The following is a 17,754-nucleotide window of genomic DNA, read 5'->3' on the forward strand; positions in this document are numbered from 1 at the left end:
AGTAAGACGAGGCTGGTGAGGCCAGGCATGGGCCCTCCCCTTTAGTACTTCAGACACCCAAGTGCCTTGGGTCTTCTTGTTCAGACTGGTCTGTTGAGCCTTGACTAGTAACTGGTGCTGTTTAAACATTACCTAAGACCACAGACACCAGGAAGCCTAGTAGCCCATGAATGAACCCTGCCCTTACCCAGAATCCTCTGCTAACCTCTGGGTGCAGGGGTTTTCCCTATCCCCAGTCTTCACCTTGACTTTGCTTGGTCTGATCGCTGGGCCATAAAAGAGATGTCAGGACACAGCCCATGGCTGCCAGAGCCCAGCCCCTCGTGCCTTCCAGAGATAGCCATGCGTCTGCACTACCCTTCAGCTCCTCTGCTCTCCCTTCTCACCATATCCCACAGGGCCACTTGCTAGATGAAACTGTGCTTTCTTGAGTTGAATTTTGTTTGAAACTGAATCTCACAAAGCTCAGGCTGGCCTAGAATATGCTTATATCTGAAGCTAGCCTTGAACTCCTGATCCTCTTGCCTCTACCTCCAATGTGCTGGAATTGCAGTGTGCCTCACCATGTCTGTGTTGCTGTGTTCTCACTGTGTCTCTTCCCCACTGGAACAGCAAATACACTGAGGCAGGGGGATGCCAAAATACTTTGCTGTCCATTCTTGCCTGACACTCTCTTGGGGCCTTGTGTCTCTCATCAGTGCTCTGTCTGCATGAGCTACCCACCCTTCCTTACTCAGTAGCCCCTCCCTGTGCTGTTTGGCCAGGCAGCCCCTTTCTAATCCTTTGTCTTCCAGGCCCTGAGGCCTGGGTAGCCATCAGTAGCAGACAAGACCATACTTTGGTGAACTTCTGGATCTAAGAAAAAAAACTGATCTTGGAGCAGGTGTGACTCAGTTGGGAGCTAGTTGAAATGACTCCTTTGTTGAAATTATGATAGTAACAGCACATCTTAGACAAGGTGACAGTCCCTACTTGTCTTAAACCTGAAGAAGCTGTGGCCTAAGTCAGAGTACTAAATATGTGCTAATGCTCCCGTCTAAGGCTCTGGAGAGTCCTGCATGCACAAATCCTTCAGATGGGTTTTTTTGTTTGTTTTATTTTTGAGACAGAGTGTCAGGTAGGCCAGCCCCCAATTCAGTGTGTATCTGAAAGTGAGCTTGAGCTTCTGACCTGCCTCCCGAGTGCTGCAGTTACGTGAGCGTGCCGCCACACAGGGTGTATGTGGTGCTGGGATCTAAAGGTTCTCTACCAAACTGAATTTTATCTATTATTTTAAGGTGCATGGGTGTAGATACTTGTGCACTGGGTGTGGAGTGCAGAGGTATGGGGCCTCCTGAGCTGCAGTTACAGTGTCCTGAGCCACCTGCCAAAGGTGCTGAGCACCACTGAGCTTTCCTCAGGAACTACATTCAGTTTTGACTGTTGAGCCAAGTCTCCAGTCCCCTCTTGGTTTGTTTGAGACTGGAACTACCTAGGCTGGCCTTCAATTCATGCAAACCCTCAAGGTTCACAGATCCTATTTGGTTGTTGGGTGTGTCCAAGGGTCTCTAACTTGTGTCTGAGCACCCAGGCATTCTTGTCCAGACATGCATAGCAGTGCCAAACCTGAAGGAGGCAGACCTTGTGGTCGTGGGCATCAAGACCATGGTTTTGCTCTTTGGTAGGCTGTGGGTGAAGTCTTGATCCTCTGCTTCCATCTTCCAACACCTAAACACATGCTTCAGAAGCAGAAGCAGGTGCAGGGGAGGGTAGTGAATCAAGCCCAGCTTGTTTATAGTCATAGCTATGCAGGCAGGTAGAAGCTCTTTAGAGACCCGCTTCCCAGTTCATCTCCTGGGCACACAGTGAGGCTGCTCTTGGAAACCTCTGGCAAGAAGGCTAGCTGGCTCACCAGGGTTAGCAGAATATCTGCTAACCCAGGCTTACCTTTGGTTTCTTCCCTTATCCCTGCTGTGTACCAGGTCCTGGGCTGGGGCCTGTGTAGCCTTCTCAGAGGCCCCTGGGGAAAGCCTATTTGATTGACTGTGCAGGGAAGGACCAGGAGAATCCACTCTGCTGCCGGTGGATGTGTGGCTATCAGAATTCCACAGTATTGGCCCAAGGACCAGCAGAACTGACTTTGTCAACAGGGAACATAGGGACCTGGGTGAGTAGAGCCGGCAGTGAGTTGGAGTTAGAGCTGGGGTACTGATGTCCAACTGTCAGGCAGCTCAGCCTTAAAGCATCCAGCACACTTCGTTATTTAACATTTGAGCATGTGTATTAACAGGGAAATTTTTTTTTTAAAGATTTATTTATTATTTTATGTATATGAGTACACTGTAGCTGTCTTCAGACACACCAGAAGAGCGCATCAGATTCCATTGCTGATGGTTGTGAGCCACCATGTGGTTGCTGGGAATTGAACTCGGGACCCCTGGAAGAGCGGTCAGTGCCCTTAACGACTGAGCCATCTCTCCAGCCCAACAGGGAAATTTTTTGAGGCAAGGTGTCTTTCTGCCTTAAAATAGCTGGTTAAAGTAGGCTGACTAGCCAGTGAGCCCTGTCTGCCTCCCCAGCACTGGGTTACAAGCATGTACTGCCACATCTGTCTAAATTTTGTGAGCTCTGTAAATCAAATGCAGGTCCTTATGATTGCATAGCAAGCACTTCACTGACTGAGTGTTCAGCCTTGAGAGGCTCTTTTTTAATGTAAGGCTTTGCTGTATAGCCCAGGCTGGCCTCTAAATCATAATCCTGCCTTTGACTTCCAACTGTTCCTGCAGGTACGAGCTACCCCAGTGAGCTTAAAGCAGGCATTTATGTTGGGACCTGTCAAAGTTGTTGTGTGGCTTCTATGAATGGCATGCCATCTCTGTATTCTCTCTTGTGTAAGACAGGGAGATGGCAGAGCCTTTTACCCCTAGCACTTTCCACGTTGCACCTTGGGGCCCTCTGCTTGTTAATGACAGAAGTGTTGGCTGCCACTCTCTGTCTTCACACAGATTTGGTTGGGATGCCTGTTCTGCTGATCAAAGAGGTTGAAGCCCAGGTAGGGCCCTCTAGGGCCAATTAAGGTAACAACTGTAGCAAACACTGGGTGCCTGCGTGCTGCTGTTGCGGCTGCTGCTGGCAGGTTCCAGTCCCATGAACATAATGCAGATGATAAAGGAGGCCAAGGCAGAATAAGTGGTGAGCAGGGAGAGGGAGAAGGGAAGAAACCAGGCCAGACCAGCCCTGGCGCCTTGGTCCTGGCTCTGCTACCTTACCCTGCCACCATCTCACACTTGCTGACTGCCTTGATCCGGAAGAGAACTGAGGTTCTGTGGGGGCTGGGCGACTGATCCATTTTTAGTGGCAGCTGCAGTAAGAGTATTTCCGCTTGTCCCCTGGAAGGCCAGAGCACGGCTGCCCTTGTGAAGTGGGTCAGCTGATTGTGTGGGGGCTGAGGGGGAGTCTAAGAGCTTCCTGTCCATACCCTCACTGGCCCTGCTTCTGGATGGCCAGCACCCATGCTAGACACAGACCTGGTCCTGCTGAGGTCATGGGGTTTGAGAGTCACATCCTCTATGAGGCGGTCTGGCCTACCCAGTCCCAGTCCCAGCATCACCACTGAGCTTGAGTCAACCCCCATGTCCTCCCTGGGCCTCAGATAACATGTCTGTGAACTGGCATTGTGTTTGTGTGTCTGTGTGAGCGTATGCTGTTTGTGCAGTGCACCTGCCTGCTGCAGAGGGTACGAGGAGGGTGAATGTCCAGTGGGCTCTTCATCCCTCTCCACTTGTTCCTTTGAGGCAGGATTTCTGGGTCTTACGTGTTTCATTTGAATCAATATAGCCTTGGCCTGCCCTGAATTCATAGAGATTCTCCTTGCCTCTACCTCCTGAGTGGTGGGATTAAAGATGTGCACCACCATACTGGACTTGTTTTGTTCTTGCTAGGCTGGAAGCCAGCAAGCCCCAGTGAGCTCCTCTACCCCATGCCCTTTTGGGCTGAGGGTAATATGCGTTTGTGGGATGCCTGGTTGTGGGGGCTAGGATCCACATTTTCATCCTCAAGTTTGCACAGCAAACTTCTGAGTCATCTCTAGCCACTTGCTCTGTTTTTCTTAAAACAGGGTCTCACAGTAGCCCAAACTGGTCCCTGCTGGTCTCACATTCCTAATCCCTCTGCCTCCACATCCCTCAATCTTGGATTACAGGCCCTTGTCATCACACTGCTTTATGCCATGCTGGGGTGTCCCAGGCTCCCTGCATGACTGCCAAGGCTCTGCCAGCTGAACTTCTGGGCGGTCTCTGCTTGTGGAGAGTCTCTCCTGCCAGGCCTTCTGATCCCAAGCCCTCTGTGCTTGCTCCTCTTGGTGACAGCAGCCCTGTGGTCCTGTCGACACAGGTGATCATTTCTCAGATGCTGCACACAGCACTCATCCTCCTCCTCCTTCCTGCAGGAGACCTTGCTACTTCACAGAGTGTGTTCTTGTAGCCTTTGAGACAAGAGTTAGCACCTCCCCAGCCTTTAACTTAGCAAATGAAAGCGTCTGGATCCCAGCCTGGCAGCTGAGGCCTGCAGTTCAAACACAAACACCTGTTCATCTTTTTGTCTTTTGTTGGACAGGAGCTTCTATGCGTCTCGTTATCCTTCTTCAGCCTCTTCAGTACCAGGTTTACAGGTGCATGCTGCAGTACCCAGCTCGTCTCAGCTTGGTAGACTGAGACAGTGGGATCTCAACTGTCACTCCATCCCAGACCACACAGTGACTCTACATCAGCCTGAGACCAAATCCCTATATCAAAAAGGGAAAAACTCTGTCAGTAAAGAGTTAGTCACAAAGTATGACTCAGTACAGTACTCTTGTAAAAGGTTGGGTGTTGGGGTGCACATTTGTTGGGGTAGTTGTGATGGAAGGCCACTGTAGTTTCATGGCCAGCCAGACTTGCCAAGCTAGTGAGCCTTAGGCCCCATTCAGAGGCACTATCACAAAAAGCAACCTGGAGAGCAATAGAGGAAGGACCTCTGAGGCTGACCTCTGGCCGCCATAGGCCTGTGTGCATGTGTGCGTGAATACTTCATACACAGAAGCAAACCCAGTGGTACACACTTTTAATCCTAGCAAAGACGGACAAAGGAGTGCAAGGCCAGAACTGCATAGTGAGACTGTCTCAAAATATAAACCAACCAAATAAAATAAGAGAAAGAATGAATGCCGTGGTCCTCAAGTTGTGTAGGAACAGAAGTGCTTGCATTTCTCCCTCTTCCTGGCACACTGAACGTTCTCGTGTGTTCTCCTTTCCCTCTTTCTCACCTTGAACATCTTTTTCCCATGTCAGAATATGCGGAGTTTTTGCACTGCAAGTCCAAAAAGTTTACAGACTTTGATGAAGTCCGGCAGGAGATCGAAGCGGAGACTGACCGGGTCACGGGCACCAACAAAGGCATCTCCCCAGTGCCTATCAACCTTCGTGTCTACTCACCACATGGTAGGCAGCCTGGCGGGGACGGAGGGAAGCTGGCGCATGCTTCCTGTCCAGTAAGATCTTCCTGCCTCCTGAGCATTTGAGAAAAGCATCCTGGACTAGGAAGGCTTGAACATGGTGGGCAGGAGTGAGTGTGGGCACATGCCTCTAATCCCAGCTCTGGGTTAGAGTAAGACTAAACAAAAACAGTAAGATCAAACAAAAGCCAAAAAATTAGACCCAGGGTGCGGTTCAGTGGTCAGGCCCTTGTGTAACATGCATGGAGTCAATCCCCACATTTAAAATAAACATGAGCCAGGCATGGTGCTGTGTATACCTGTAATCTCAGCATTCGGTAGGCTAGGACTTAAAGACTGTATTTGAGGCTAACCTCAGCTAAACTTTTGTAAAAAGTTCTGTTTTAATTTTTTAAAAATTTTAGTTTATGTGAATGTATCTTGCCTGACTGTATGTATACATACCATATACATGCCTGGTAACTGAGGAAGTCATAGAGTCAGACCCCGTGGAACTTGAGTTATCAGTGGTTATAAGCCATCATGTGGGTGCAGGGAGTCAAACCCAGGTCCTCTAAAAGAATTGGTGTTGGAAACCACTCAGCTGCATTTTCTTTCATGTATTTTCTTACATCCTTTGTGTGTGCGTTTGGTGTCACATGTGGTTCACATGTGGAGGTCAGAGGACAACTAAGTCAGTTCTCTCCTTCCTCCATGTAGGTCCCAGGGATGGAACTCACACACTAAACTGCATCACTGACCCTATTTATTTTCTGTCTGTCTCTTTCAAAACACAGTCATGTAGCCCAGACTAGCCTCAAACTCCTTATATGATCCACTTGACCTTGAATTCCTCACCTTCCATTCCTGCCTCCTGGTGCTGCAGTTAGAGACATGTGTACCCAGGCATGGTTTCTGCTGTGCTAGGAATGGAAAGCAGGACTTTGTGCGTGCTAGGTGAGTGAGTACTGGACCACCTGGGTTTAGAGCCTGAGCCCCATGGTGAGTTCCAGGCCAGTGTGGTCTGCATACCTAGCCCTTGCCTCAGAAATAAAAAAGGTATGAAAGGAAGACGCATGGCTTGGGGAGTAGAGTGCTTGCTGCACAAGGAAAGAGACTTGCGTTCTACAGAAGCCGTGCAGAGCACAGCACAGCACAGTGTGCTTTAATTACAGAACTCTGCGGGTCGGGGGAGATGGTCCATCCCTGGTGCTCACTAGCTACTCGGTGTAGCTGAGTTGGTAGCTCTGAGCTCAGTGTGGAAACTTTCTCAAGAGAAAGAGTGTGTAGAATCCAGCAAGATAGTTCAGTGATAAAGGCACCTGCTGGCAAGCCTTATGACCAAGTTCAGTTCCCAGAACCCACATGGTAGAAGGAGACAACTGACTACTATGGATTCGCTGACTTCCACTTCTTGAGACACATGTACATGTACACACACATACATACACATGCATATACACACATATGCTAATACACATACTCTCCTCTCTCAAAATGTATTAAATTTAAAAAGAATAAATATGGTAGAGAAAGATTGTGGAAGATATTTGTGTGACCTCACCTCTGCACACATGTACCCATGACGGTATTCACCAAACACAGAAAGTACACAGTGAAGTATGTTCTTAGGAGTGGCCCTGAGATGTGACTCCCCTTGAGAACTTGCTGGTATCCACTGGGTCTCTATAGGCTGTGTGTATGCTCTGAACTCTTAACTGGACTCTGACCACCTTTGCCTCTTGATTTCCCCCTCAGTGTTGAACTTGACCCTCATCGACCTCCCAGGCATCACTAAGGTGCCAGTGGGGGACCAACCACCAGACATCGAGTACCAGATCAAGGACATGATCCTGCAGTTCATCAGCCGAGAGAGCAGCCTCATTCTTGCCGTCACACCTGCCAACATGGACTTGGCCAACTCAGATGCCCTCAAGCTGGCCAAAGAGGTGGACCCCCAAGGTAACCTCCAGCCCTAGGGCAGCAGCTACTTCTAGTAGGTTCCCTCCCTGGTGTGCTTGCTTTCATGGGGTTGTGTTAGAAAGGCCTCCTGAGATTCAGCATCCCTCGTGTGGCGGGCAGCCCTTGTGACACTTGAAAGAGCCGCGCTCTTCCGTGACTGTTGATGGGGTCTGCTCTGATGCCCTGGAGTCTGGTGTGTGGCTGTAGTAGTCAGCTTTTCATCACTATAGCCAACACTGTGACAGAGTCACTGTCTTTTAAAGAGCATACAGGGTTAGTTAGGCTCATAGTTTCAGAGTGTCCTCTTGTGGTTGGTGGTTTGTTGATGTTGGTTCTGTGAGCACACTTTACTGTGCATATGAGGAGCAACACGGAATCGGGGAAAGGACAAGGGGTCTTTAAGTATGATGCTCCAAGTGACACCAGTGACCCGCAAGCTTTAAGGAGACCTCACTTCACCACCTCCCAGCTGCTCTACAGACAGCTTAGTACATGAGCCTTTGAGGGACATTTAAGACCCAAATTTTAGTCTGCAGATATTACCCCATATTATTGTTTGCCTACTGAGAGGTGCCCAGCATGAATGAGCATCTGAGTTCGATCTGAGGATCTGTTAAGAGCACTTTCTGCTGGGTGTGGCAGCACATGCTTTTAATCACAGAACTTGATAGGCAATGGCAGATGGGTCCTCTAAAGTTCAGATCTGACCAGGGCTATACAGTGAAACCCTGTCTAAAAAGGGGATTAGGGGAAGAACACTTACTGCTCTTGCAAAGAACATGGGTTCAGTCCCAGCACCCACATGATGCCCCCAACAATCTGTGATTTCAGTTTCAGGGGATCTGATACCCTCTTCTGACCTCTGCAGGTACCAAGCTTGCACATGGTGCACAAATATATATGCACACCAAACACTCATACACATAAAAATAACAATGTTGATCAATAGCAAATATAAATCAATAAGACCCAGTCTTTAGCAGCAGCCCTCCCAAGACACAGTTATAATTGCAGACGTATCTGTCTACAGTGTGCAGTTCTATCTGGTAAGATGAGAGCATCTGGGCCTGGAATAGCTCGGTTGGAAGTGTGCCTGTCCAGCATGCAGGACCCCAGCACTGTATGATGCTGGTGTGGTGCCGCACACTGTAATCCTAGGACTCCAGAGCTGAAGCAGGGGGATTAAGAGTTCATCATCTGCTACCATAGGCGTTTAGAGGCCATCCTGGGCTACATGAGAACCTCTCTCAAAAAAGGGAAGAAATAAAACCTAGAAAAGTAAAGAAGGGTGCACAAACCCGAGAGAGAGTCATGGGTAGGGTTTTGAGCAGAGGGGGTCTGTGAGGCTGCAGAATGAGCTGGAAGTATCAGGCTGCGTGTCCTCCTCCTCAGGAGCCTCCCCACCCATCCAGTCATGCTGTCCACTGTCCACACACAGAATGGGCGTGCCCATGACAAACATTAGCAGGGAGTACAGAGTGGACTAAGGTGATCACCATTTGTGAGCACACTGGTTGTCTACGGCCATTTTTGTCTTTTCTTTTTTTTGCCTTTGAAAGTACTCATGGTTTTTACAGAAAAGTTACCATGGAAAAATCAGGAGCCCACAAAGCTCCCCTCATCCATGTAGATAGCCCTGTCTACACTTCCTTCCAGAGGTTTTCTTACATGTAAACTTTTTTTTTCCTTTTTTTTTTTTTTTTTTTTTTTCCGAGACAGGATTTCTCTGTATAGCCCTGGCTGTCCTGGAACTCACTCTGTAGACTAGGTTGGCCTCGAACTCAGAAATCCACCTGCCTCTGCCTCCCAAGTGATGGGATTAAAGGCGTGCAACACCACCGCCCGGCGTAAACTTATTTTTTAGGTGGACAGTTTTTCCTTATTTCTGTCTGTGTCTCTGTGGTCGTTGCTTTTGGTGTTTGTGACTTTTATTTGTTTACTTTTCAGTTGTCGTTTCAGAATGTAGCCCTGGTTAACCTGGACTTCACTGTGTAGACCAAGGTAGTCTCAGTATCAGATTCTACCTGCCCCTGCCTCCCAAGTGTTAGGATTATAGGTGCAAGCCACCTTGTCTAGCCCTATTTTTATACTATAGTGATAGCGTGTTACTCTGTGGCAGGCCCCATTGTACAGGTATCCATTCCTCACCCTCAGTGTATCTCTTCTCTTCAACAGCTGGTTTCATTGGCATCCATGTCTCAGGCCCCGCCCCACTCAGTTCTCTTCCTAGTGTAGCCTCTTCCCTATCAGCTGTATGAATTCTTATAGGTGCACCCCAATTCATAGTAGTGCCACCTAATATAGACACCTGTGATAGCCAAGTTGATCCCAGTCTTCTGTGGGCCTCCATTAGCATCTGTGTGTCTTACACACATGGAACATACAGGCGCACACTCACATATGTATCCAAGCTGGTACATGGGTTCCTGATGTGACAGGTTGTTCTTGTTAGTTATGAAGGATCTCCTCTGGTCCAGATTGGCTTCAAACTCTGTTTAGCTGAAGACGACCTTAAATTTCTAACCCTCCTTACTCTCCCTTCTGAGTGCTGAGATCACAGGGGTTCACCACCATGCAGGCTCAGGCGCTTAGGAAAGAGCCCAGGCTCCTTGGCAAGTGCTCCATAGCTCAGTACAGGGCAGGGCCCTGAGTTTCTGAATGCTAAAGCAAGTCTGTCCATGGAGTGCACTGGCCTCCACCCTGGCTTGGAAGCTCAGCTTATAAACTGCTTGGGGAAACTGTGGTCAGGACCCCAAACTAAAAAGCTTCCCTTTAGCTATAGGAATTAGGAGGTAGAGGGAAGGCCGAGAAGCACAGTGGGTTTGGTGGTATGGCTCTGCTGTGGGATATGCTGACTCTGGTTGACTTGGGGAGAACTTTGCTGGGTTGGTCCTTGGAGTGGTACTTGAACCAGGTAACAAGGGGTTCTGGAAACCTGGGCTCAGGTTCAAGTGTGACATTGAGAATGGGCAGGGGAGATGCTAGTTCCCGTGATGTTCATTGGTTCTGCTGGGGCCCTCATACTCTCTTGCCAGTGTTTATTGAAAAAGCACTTGACACTTGACAGGAGTCTTTGGGTCTATCACTGTCAGTTTACATTCTGCCAACAGGTGTCCAGGCAAGAAGACTTGTCCCTTTTCTCTTGGCCTGTCAGAGGGCCCCAAGGCCCCTTGTTCATGATCCCTCTTGACTTCTGAATTCTTTCAGGCCTACGAACCATCGGTGTCATCACCAAGCTAGACCTGATGGATGAAGGCACGGATGCCAGGGATGTCCTGGAAAACAAGCTACTGCCCTTGAGAAGAGGTACACAGGGCTGGGGGTAAGGGGCACGGAGCGTGGGTGTGTGTTTTGTGATTCTCCTCTGGACACAGTGGTTCTACATTACAACTGTTTCTGGAACATTAAGAAGCAGGTATGCAGCCATGCTCGGTGCTTGCTCTAATCCCAGAACTCTGGAGGTGGGGTTGGGGGTCAGGAATTCCAGGTCATCTTGGGCTACATAGAAAGTTCTATGTCAGCCTGGGCTACATGAGACCCTGTTTCAAACAAACAAATGAAGAAACAGAATGTTTCTTCAAAAATAGATTTAGTACTGGAAATGAATCTCAGTGGTGTAGCCCTTGCCCAGCATATGCTAGGAACCAGGTTCATTCCCAGCTTCCCTTACAAAGCATAACAAAGAGACACGTGCCGCTGCTTGATGCTGCTTATTGAAGGACCCTGAGCTGTTACTTTCCTACATATAGAGTGCTAGTGTTTAGGTGTTGGAGAACAGACAGCGAGGCATGGACACACACCTGTTAACCCAACATTTAAAAGCCTGAGGTAGCAGGGTCATGAGTTTGAAGACAGCTCAGGGTAAAGTGCTGAGATCCTGAGTTTGTCTTCTGGAATTCACATTATGGTGAACGCGGGTACTGACTCCGTCTGTCTTCCAACCTCCATTTTTGAGAATGTTTCTGAAAACCTTTTGACTATAAGGAGTGGGACTAAGAAATGCCTTCCTAGCTGGTGGAAGCTGAGGGAGGAGATGCTAGCGCTAGAGAGGGAGTGAACCCTCTGACCCTGTCCCTCTCCCAGCTACGGCTACGGCTGCGGCCAGACACGTTGGGCCTCCTCTTAGGGGGGCTGAGCACCCATTGGATGTACTGAGAACCCATCCATTTGTACTTCAGCGCCTCATGGACCTCTTCCTCTGCGATAGCCTGGCCTCTTATCTTCCTTTGTCTTCCCAAGAGTGACATGTGTCCCTGCCTCTCCACTCGTGACTGGTACCCTCTCATCTTGTGACCTTGGGCTCTCTTCCTCACTTCTCTCCCCTGTGGCTTCAGGGTCCCTCCCACTGGGAGTTGGAGCCCTCTACTGCAAGGAACACGTGTTGTGCACGCACTGGTTCCCAGCACCACAGAAAACCTTACAGCAGGCAAAAGTGTCCTTCCTCCTCATCTCCCCTCCTTACTCTGCAGACTCAGACCCCTGGAGGAACCTCATGACCTCTCTCTTCCCCTGCTGTGTTATCTTGCCCTGAACACGCCATCTTGTTTGTTATTGTGTATGTGGTGTGCATTTTGTTTGCTGTTGTTGGAGGTCTGGCTGGACTTGAACCCTTGGCTTCAGCCTGAGCCAGGATTCTACATATGTGCCAGCACACCTGGCTTACTTACCCACATTTGCATGTATATTTATTTTATATCAGTTTTCGTTTCTGAAGCTACTCATGTACATGTCTTTGTTTTTGAAGACTATATATGCCTAGTGACTGTCATGGCCTGACCCGGAACCACCTTGAACTTGATTGATCCTCCTCCTTCCAACTTCTCAAGCATGGCCAGCAAGCCTGACCGCAGGGTCTTTCACTTTATTATTTGTGTGTGGGTGTGGGTTTATGTGTGATGTCTGTCGAGCGGGCGGGCTGGGAGAGTGTCACAGCTTAGGTATGGAGGTCAGAGGCAACTTTTAGTTTGTACTCTGTCCATCGTGTGAATTCTGGAAGGTCAAACTCAGGTCATCAAGCTTAGCCACCCGTTTTTCTGCTGAGCCGTTTTGCCGGCTGGAGTAGGTTTTGAGATGATGAGATAGACTCTGTCCCCTTTACCTTGATCTCCGGGGTTTGTGATTGGACTGATGATGATGTTGTTTTAGAATATTTTCTTGTATATGTTTTAGGTTTATTTTTCCTTGTTAATTGGCTGTGGTAGTGAGTGTGGGTGCAGTCCTCTCGGGGCCACAGGCTGAAGTCAGAGGCATTCATGAGCCACCGACATGGGTACTGGGAACAGAGTTCAGCCTCTCTGCAGGAGCAGTATTGCAGTTTGTTTTCTATTACTATGATGGACACCATGGCTAAAAGCAGCTTGGACAGGAAAAACTTTATTTGGCTTACAGGTCAGAGCCTGTCATGGAAGGAAGCCATGCCAGGAACCTGGAGTCAGGAGCTAAAGAAGAGGCTCCAGGCCGGTTGGTGGTGGCACACGCCTTTAATCCCAGCACTTGGGAGGCAGAGGCAGGCGGATTTCTGAGTTCGAGAGTTCGAGGCTAGCCTGGTCTACAGAGTGAGTTCCAGGACAGCCAGGGCTACACAGAGAAACCTTGTCTCGAAAAACCAAAAAAAAAAAAAAAAAAAAGAATAGGCTTCAGAGAAACACTGCCTATTGTCTTACTTTCTCCATGACCTGTTCAGCCTGCTTTCTTTTTTGGGAGTGGAGAGTGGGGGGATGTTTCTCTGTATAACTTTGTCCCCTCTATAGACCAGGCTGTCCTCAAACTCAAGAGATCTGCCTTCCTCTGCCTCCCAAGTGCTGGGATTAAAGGCGTGCGCCACGGCCAGCTTCAACCTGTTTTCTTACTCACCCAGGACCACCAGTCCAGTGGGAGAACGACCTGCTGTGAGCTGGGCAGGTTGCCCCCACATCACTCCCTAGGGAAGGAACTGCCTCCTGGCCAATCTGATAGAGGCAGTTCCTCAGTTAGAGTCATCTACCACATGACTCTAGCTTGCAGTAATGGCAAACACCACCCAGAGTGAGCAGTAGCAAGCGCCTAACTGCATAGCTGTCTTCCCAGCCTGTCCTGGAAGCCAGGGCTGTGTCCATGCAGCACAGGGCTGTCCCTGTCGGACTGCACCTCAAGCCCACTCACACTGCCCTTGAAGTTCACCTTCTTCCACATTCCACATTGCTTTCCTCAGCTACCTTCCATGCCATTCATCCCTGGCAGGGCCAGTCTCTTTCTAGTCTCCACCTGGCCAGTGCTAAGCCAGCTCAGTACGAGGCCATAGCACTATGTCCTTCCTGGCGTCATGCATACTTTGACCCTCTCTCTTCAGGCTACATCGGTGTGGTTAACCGCAGCCAGAAAGACATCGAGGGCAAAAAGGACATCCGGGCTGCCCTGGCAGCTGAGAGGAAGTTCTTCCTCTCCCACCCAGCCTACCGGCACATGGCTGACCGCATGGGTACCCCACACTTGCAGAAAACTCTGAACCAGGTATAGCGGGAGTTTGAGGCTACCAAGTAGATTTGTGCTGTTCTTAGTCTCCAGTGAGTAACGAGGCTGTCAGTCATCTCGTTACTCCTAGCCTAAGTGGTTTTCATTGAAGACTTGTTGAGGACTGGGTGGGTCGTAGGCTGGTACTGTTATGACTGTTTGATTTATAAGTGTCACTATTGCCTTAAACATCCCTGCAGAAGTTCAATCACTTGCCCAGAAGTCTAAAGACAATCCTGAGGTGGTAGCAGGGTTAGTCAGGGCTGGTGACTGCAGCTAGGTCACTGCAGTCTGGACTCATGGAATCTAACCCTGTGCAGACTTGGAACACAAATCTTGGCCCAGCTTTTCCATGTCTTCCTCATCTTGCCCATCAAGGGAGAGTGGTTGGCCTTATAGTTCCTAGGGTGGGAGTCAAAGTGAGACCATGTATGTCCAGGACAAGGTACATACTTTGTGTGAAAGGAAATAGTAGTCACTGACTGCCACATGCCTCATGCCTCCTTACAGTGATAAAACAGTAAGAAAACTGGTAAATGCAGGCAGGGACAGAACGCCTGCCTAGAATCCCCAGTGAGGGTGGGGCGTGGCTCAGCGGCAGAGTGCTAGCCAGGAAGCAGAAGCCCTGGGCTTTATCTCCAGTACCAAGTAAATCCAGTGTGGTGGTGCATCTGTAATTCCAGCACTCAAGAGATCAGAAGTCATTCTCAGCTATATAATGTGAGATAAATGAGAGTCTACCTGAGTCAAAAACCAACAGAAAGAGCCTTCTTTTTGCATGGATAGGGCCGAGGCACTGTGTGCAAGGGCACTGTGTGCAAGGGCCATTGTCCTTAGGGAAGGTCCCCTGGGAAGCCAGGGGGTAAATGAGCCTCCAGATAGATTCCTAGTTAAGTGCTAGCTATAGCTGGGTCACTGCAAAATGAAGCTGAGAGCAGCTTCCCTAGAGCAGGTGGAACAGGGATTGGGCAGTGTGTCTTAAAGGAAGGGCCTAAAGCCACAGGCCACTGGGCCTGGCCAAAGTGTGGAGGTCCAGAAAGGAAAACCCTCCACAGAACCTGGGGCTGCTTGAGAACTAAAAGGTATATAGCTTGGCTGGTCCCCTTGAATTAAGGGGTGCCCTGTTGGCCAGTGGATGTTAGTGATCCTCTATTTTGGGAGCTCAGACACGTGGTCCATAGGTGGCTCGGCCACCTGCTGCTCAGGCCTGAGGGCCTCATTTCAGTCTCTAAACTCAAGTAAAGGTAGAAGGAGACAGTGGACTCCATGAGACTGTTCTCTGACCTCCACCTAGGCACCCTAACACCTGCACTGACCACCCCAACACACGTGCACACAATAAGTAAAGAAGACTTTTAAAAGGTCCACAGGACTGTAAGCATCCAGCCTGCCTTGTGAGACCTGTAGCTTCCCTTTAGAAAGGACCAAGGTTTGCACAGCAGGGCTAGGCCCCTGGCTCCCACAGACCTGGGGCTCAGCACAAGCCCAAGCCTCTGCACTTCTCTCCTTTAGCATTGGGATCTTCAGAATCTTTCTCTTCCCTGCTGGGAATCCCCTTCCTCTCCCTCCCATTTCCCTGCAAGTATGCCTCAAATCCTCCTCAGGGCATACCTTTGAGTCTTAGCTGGAGGGCCATCCCAAGTGTGTGCATTGGTTTAGGGGACACCACTGGGTCTTGGAGCTAGCAGGGCCATCCCAGGCCTGCACACTGGTCCCACCATCCCCAACCTTGGATGTCAACCGACATCTGCTGCAGGCTTTCTGCTCTGCTTGTTCCAGCTTCTGTCCCTGTCCTAATGATTTGTCTGTAGGTCTGTGGCTCTCTTTGGATTGTACCCAAGACTTTGAGTATTCTGGGCTGAGGATGAATTGTGTTCTTTCCTGGCTTCTCGACCTGTGGTACCCTGTCTGACCCTTACCTTTTCTACAGCAACTAACCAACCACATTCGAGAGTCTCTGCCGACCCTGCGCAGCAAGCTGCAGAGCCAACTGCTGTCCCTGGAGAAGGAAGTGGAAGAGTACAAGAATTTCCGGCCTGATGACCCCACACGCAAGACCAAAGCCCTACTGCAGTGAGTACTCCCCTTCCCGTTGCCTGGCCGAGCCACTCTGCTCTCCACTCAAGCCCTGTCCTAAGCTGCCCCTGAGATCTGGGGGGGGGGGGTCTGGTCTCTAGACGTTTAACATGACACTGTCATCTGTAGGATTCATGCCTGGAAACTGTGTACTTGCATTACAAAAACATGGGGAAGATCACATTGTTTCAATAAGTTACCGTTGTGTGTTAATCACAGTGCTTTAGTAAGTTACCACTGTGTGGTACCACATTCATTGCTGTAGTCGGCTGGGGACTGTGGCCCAGATGTTGGACAGACACAGCTGAACAGGGCTTGCTATCTAAGGCCATCATCCGGGCCTCGGGAGGTAGAAGCAGGAAGATAAGTCAACCCTTGCTGAGCTGACAGTGTGGATGAGCAAGTTAAAGTCTGAGGGTCTGAGCTCCATCTTCCTCCAAGTCTGAGGGTGTGCACTTATGATCCACGTACAGGAGTGGGGAGACAGACTAGTCCCACTCACTATCAGATCGAGAAGCCAAACCACGTTCAGTGAGAAATTCAGTTGAAAGAGATTTAGGAAGGCAGTGGATGGCTACCTCTGCCTACACACACACACACACACACACACACACACAGGGGGGGGGGGGGGATGGGGGGAGAACAAGACACACTGTTTAAATGGAAAAAAAGAGAAAGCAAGCAAATATATTGTGATCAACTGGATGTGGTGGCATGGCACAAACTTCAGCCACTTGGTAGGCTGAAGGCAAAAGGTTCATTTAAGCTCAAGAGTTCAAGGCCGGCATCACCTTAAAAAACAGTCTGTGACACAAGGAATCTGAAGTGAATTGCTTTGGAGCCTTTTCTTCCTCTTGGGAGGGAGGGTTGCACATTTTATAGCCCATAGTATGGAAGTCCAAGGGTGACATTCGGGACTGACGTCCTTCCGTTGCATTATTTAGTTCAGAGAGCTCAATCTGTGTCCATCAGACTCCCTCAGACTCAATGACAAGTACCTTTACACATTGAGCCATCCTAGGACCACCCCACCCCCAAAATATTTTCTTCTTCTTTATGGTTACATGAACTAGTGATGTACTGCCTTTGGTGGTTGCCAAGCTCTCCCGTGCTCATCCTGTTAGCCTGCTCTGCATATATGCAAACTGAGCCTCACAGTGCAGCACCACTTAATCAAGATTTTCCAGCCCGTCCCTGGTGGAGCTCCTGTGCAGCCAAGGCAGAGATGTAGCAGAGAGCGCAGGTGCTCTCTGGCCGGGCTGACTTGAAGCCATGCAGCCTGTGGAAGGGCTTCAGAGCTGAGACCTCAGAGTTCCATCTACAATTTTAGCAATGACAGATCTATAGAGTTCTGAGAACAACCAGGATAATGTCCAGCACTTACTAAAGTAGTTCTGCTAGTTTACATATTGACTGTTAAACAGTGATATTTAAAAGGAAAGAAAACTGGCCAAACATGGTGGCATACATGCCTGTAATGCTAGCATGTTGGAGGCCTAGGCAGAAAGGTCTTTACTTCAAAGCCAGCTGGAGTTACCCAGAAAGACCTTGTCTTCAAAACAAACTGTGAAAGACAAGAAAATCAGCCTCAGGATTGACTGACAAGGTGGCTGAGCAGGTAAACAAGCTTGCTGCCAAGACTGATAGCCTGAGTTTTATCCCTGAGATCCCTTTGTAAGAAGCAGAACTGGAGAGATGGCTCAGAGGTTAAGAGCACTGACTGCTCTTTCAGAGATCGTGAGTTCAATTCCCAGCAACCACATGGTGGTTCACAAGTA

At 49.3% G+C, this 17,754-nt stretch overlaps 1 protein-coding gene across 10 annotated transcripts in view; it reads left to right on the forward strand.

The window, feature by feature from the left end:
• Positions 1 to 17,754, forward strand: part of Dnm2 (dynamin 2) — an 85,397-nt gene that overhangs the window by 35,894 nt on the left and 31,749 nt on the right. For all 10 annotated transcript variants that reach the window (XM_028763708.1, XM_028763710.1, XM_028763712.1 and 7 more), the window contains exons 3-7: positions 5,307 to 5,456; positions 7,208 to 7,411; positions 10,619 to 10,717; positions 13,740 to 13,900; positions 15,831 to 15,973. In XM_028763708.1, the coding sequence (XP_028619541.1) occupies positions 5,307 to 5,456; positions 7,208 to 7,411; positions 10,619 to 10,717; positions 13,740 to 13,900; positions 15,831 to 15,973 (757 nt within the window). The remainder of the gene's footprint in view (positions 1 to 5,306; positions 5,457 to 7,207; positions 7,412 to 10,618; positions 10,718 to 13,739; positions 13,901 to 15,830; positions 15,974 to 17,754) is intronic.

The sequence above is a fragment of the Grammomys surdaster genome, unplaced genomic scaffold (assembly GCF_004785775.1).
Source record: "Grammomys surdaster isolate TR1022 unplaced genomic scaffold, NIH_TR_1.0 140, whole genome shotgun sequence".
NCBI lineage: Eukaryota > Metazoa > Chordata > Mammalia > Rodentia > Muridae > Grammomys > Grammomys surdaster.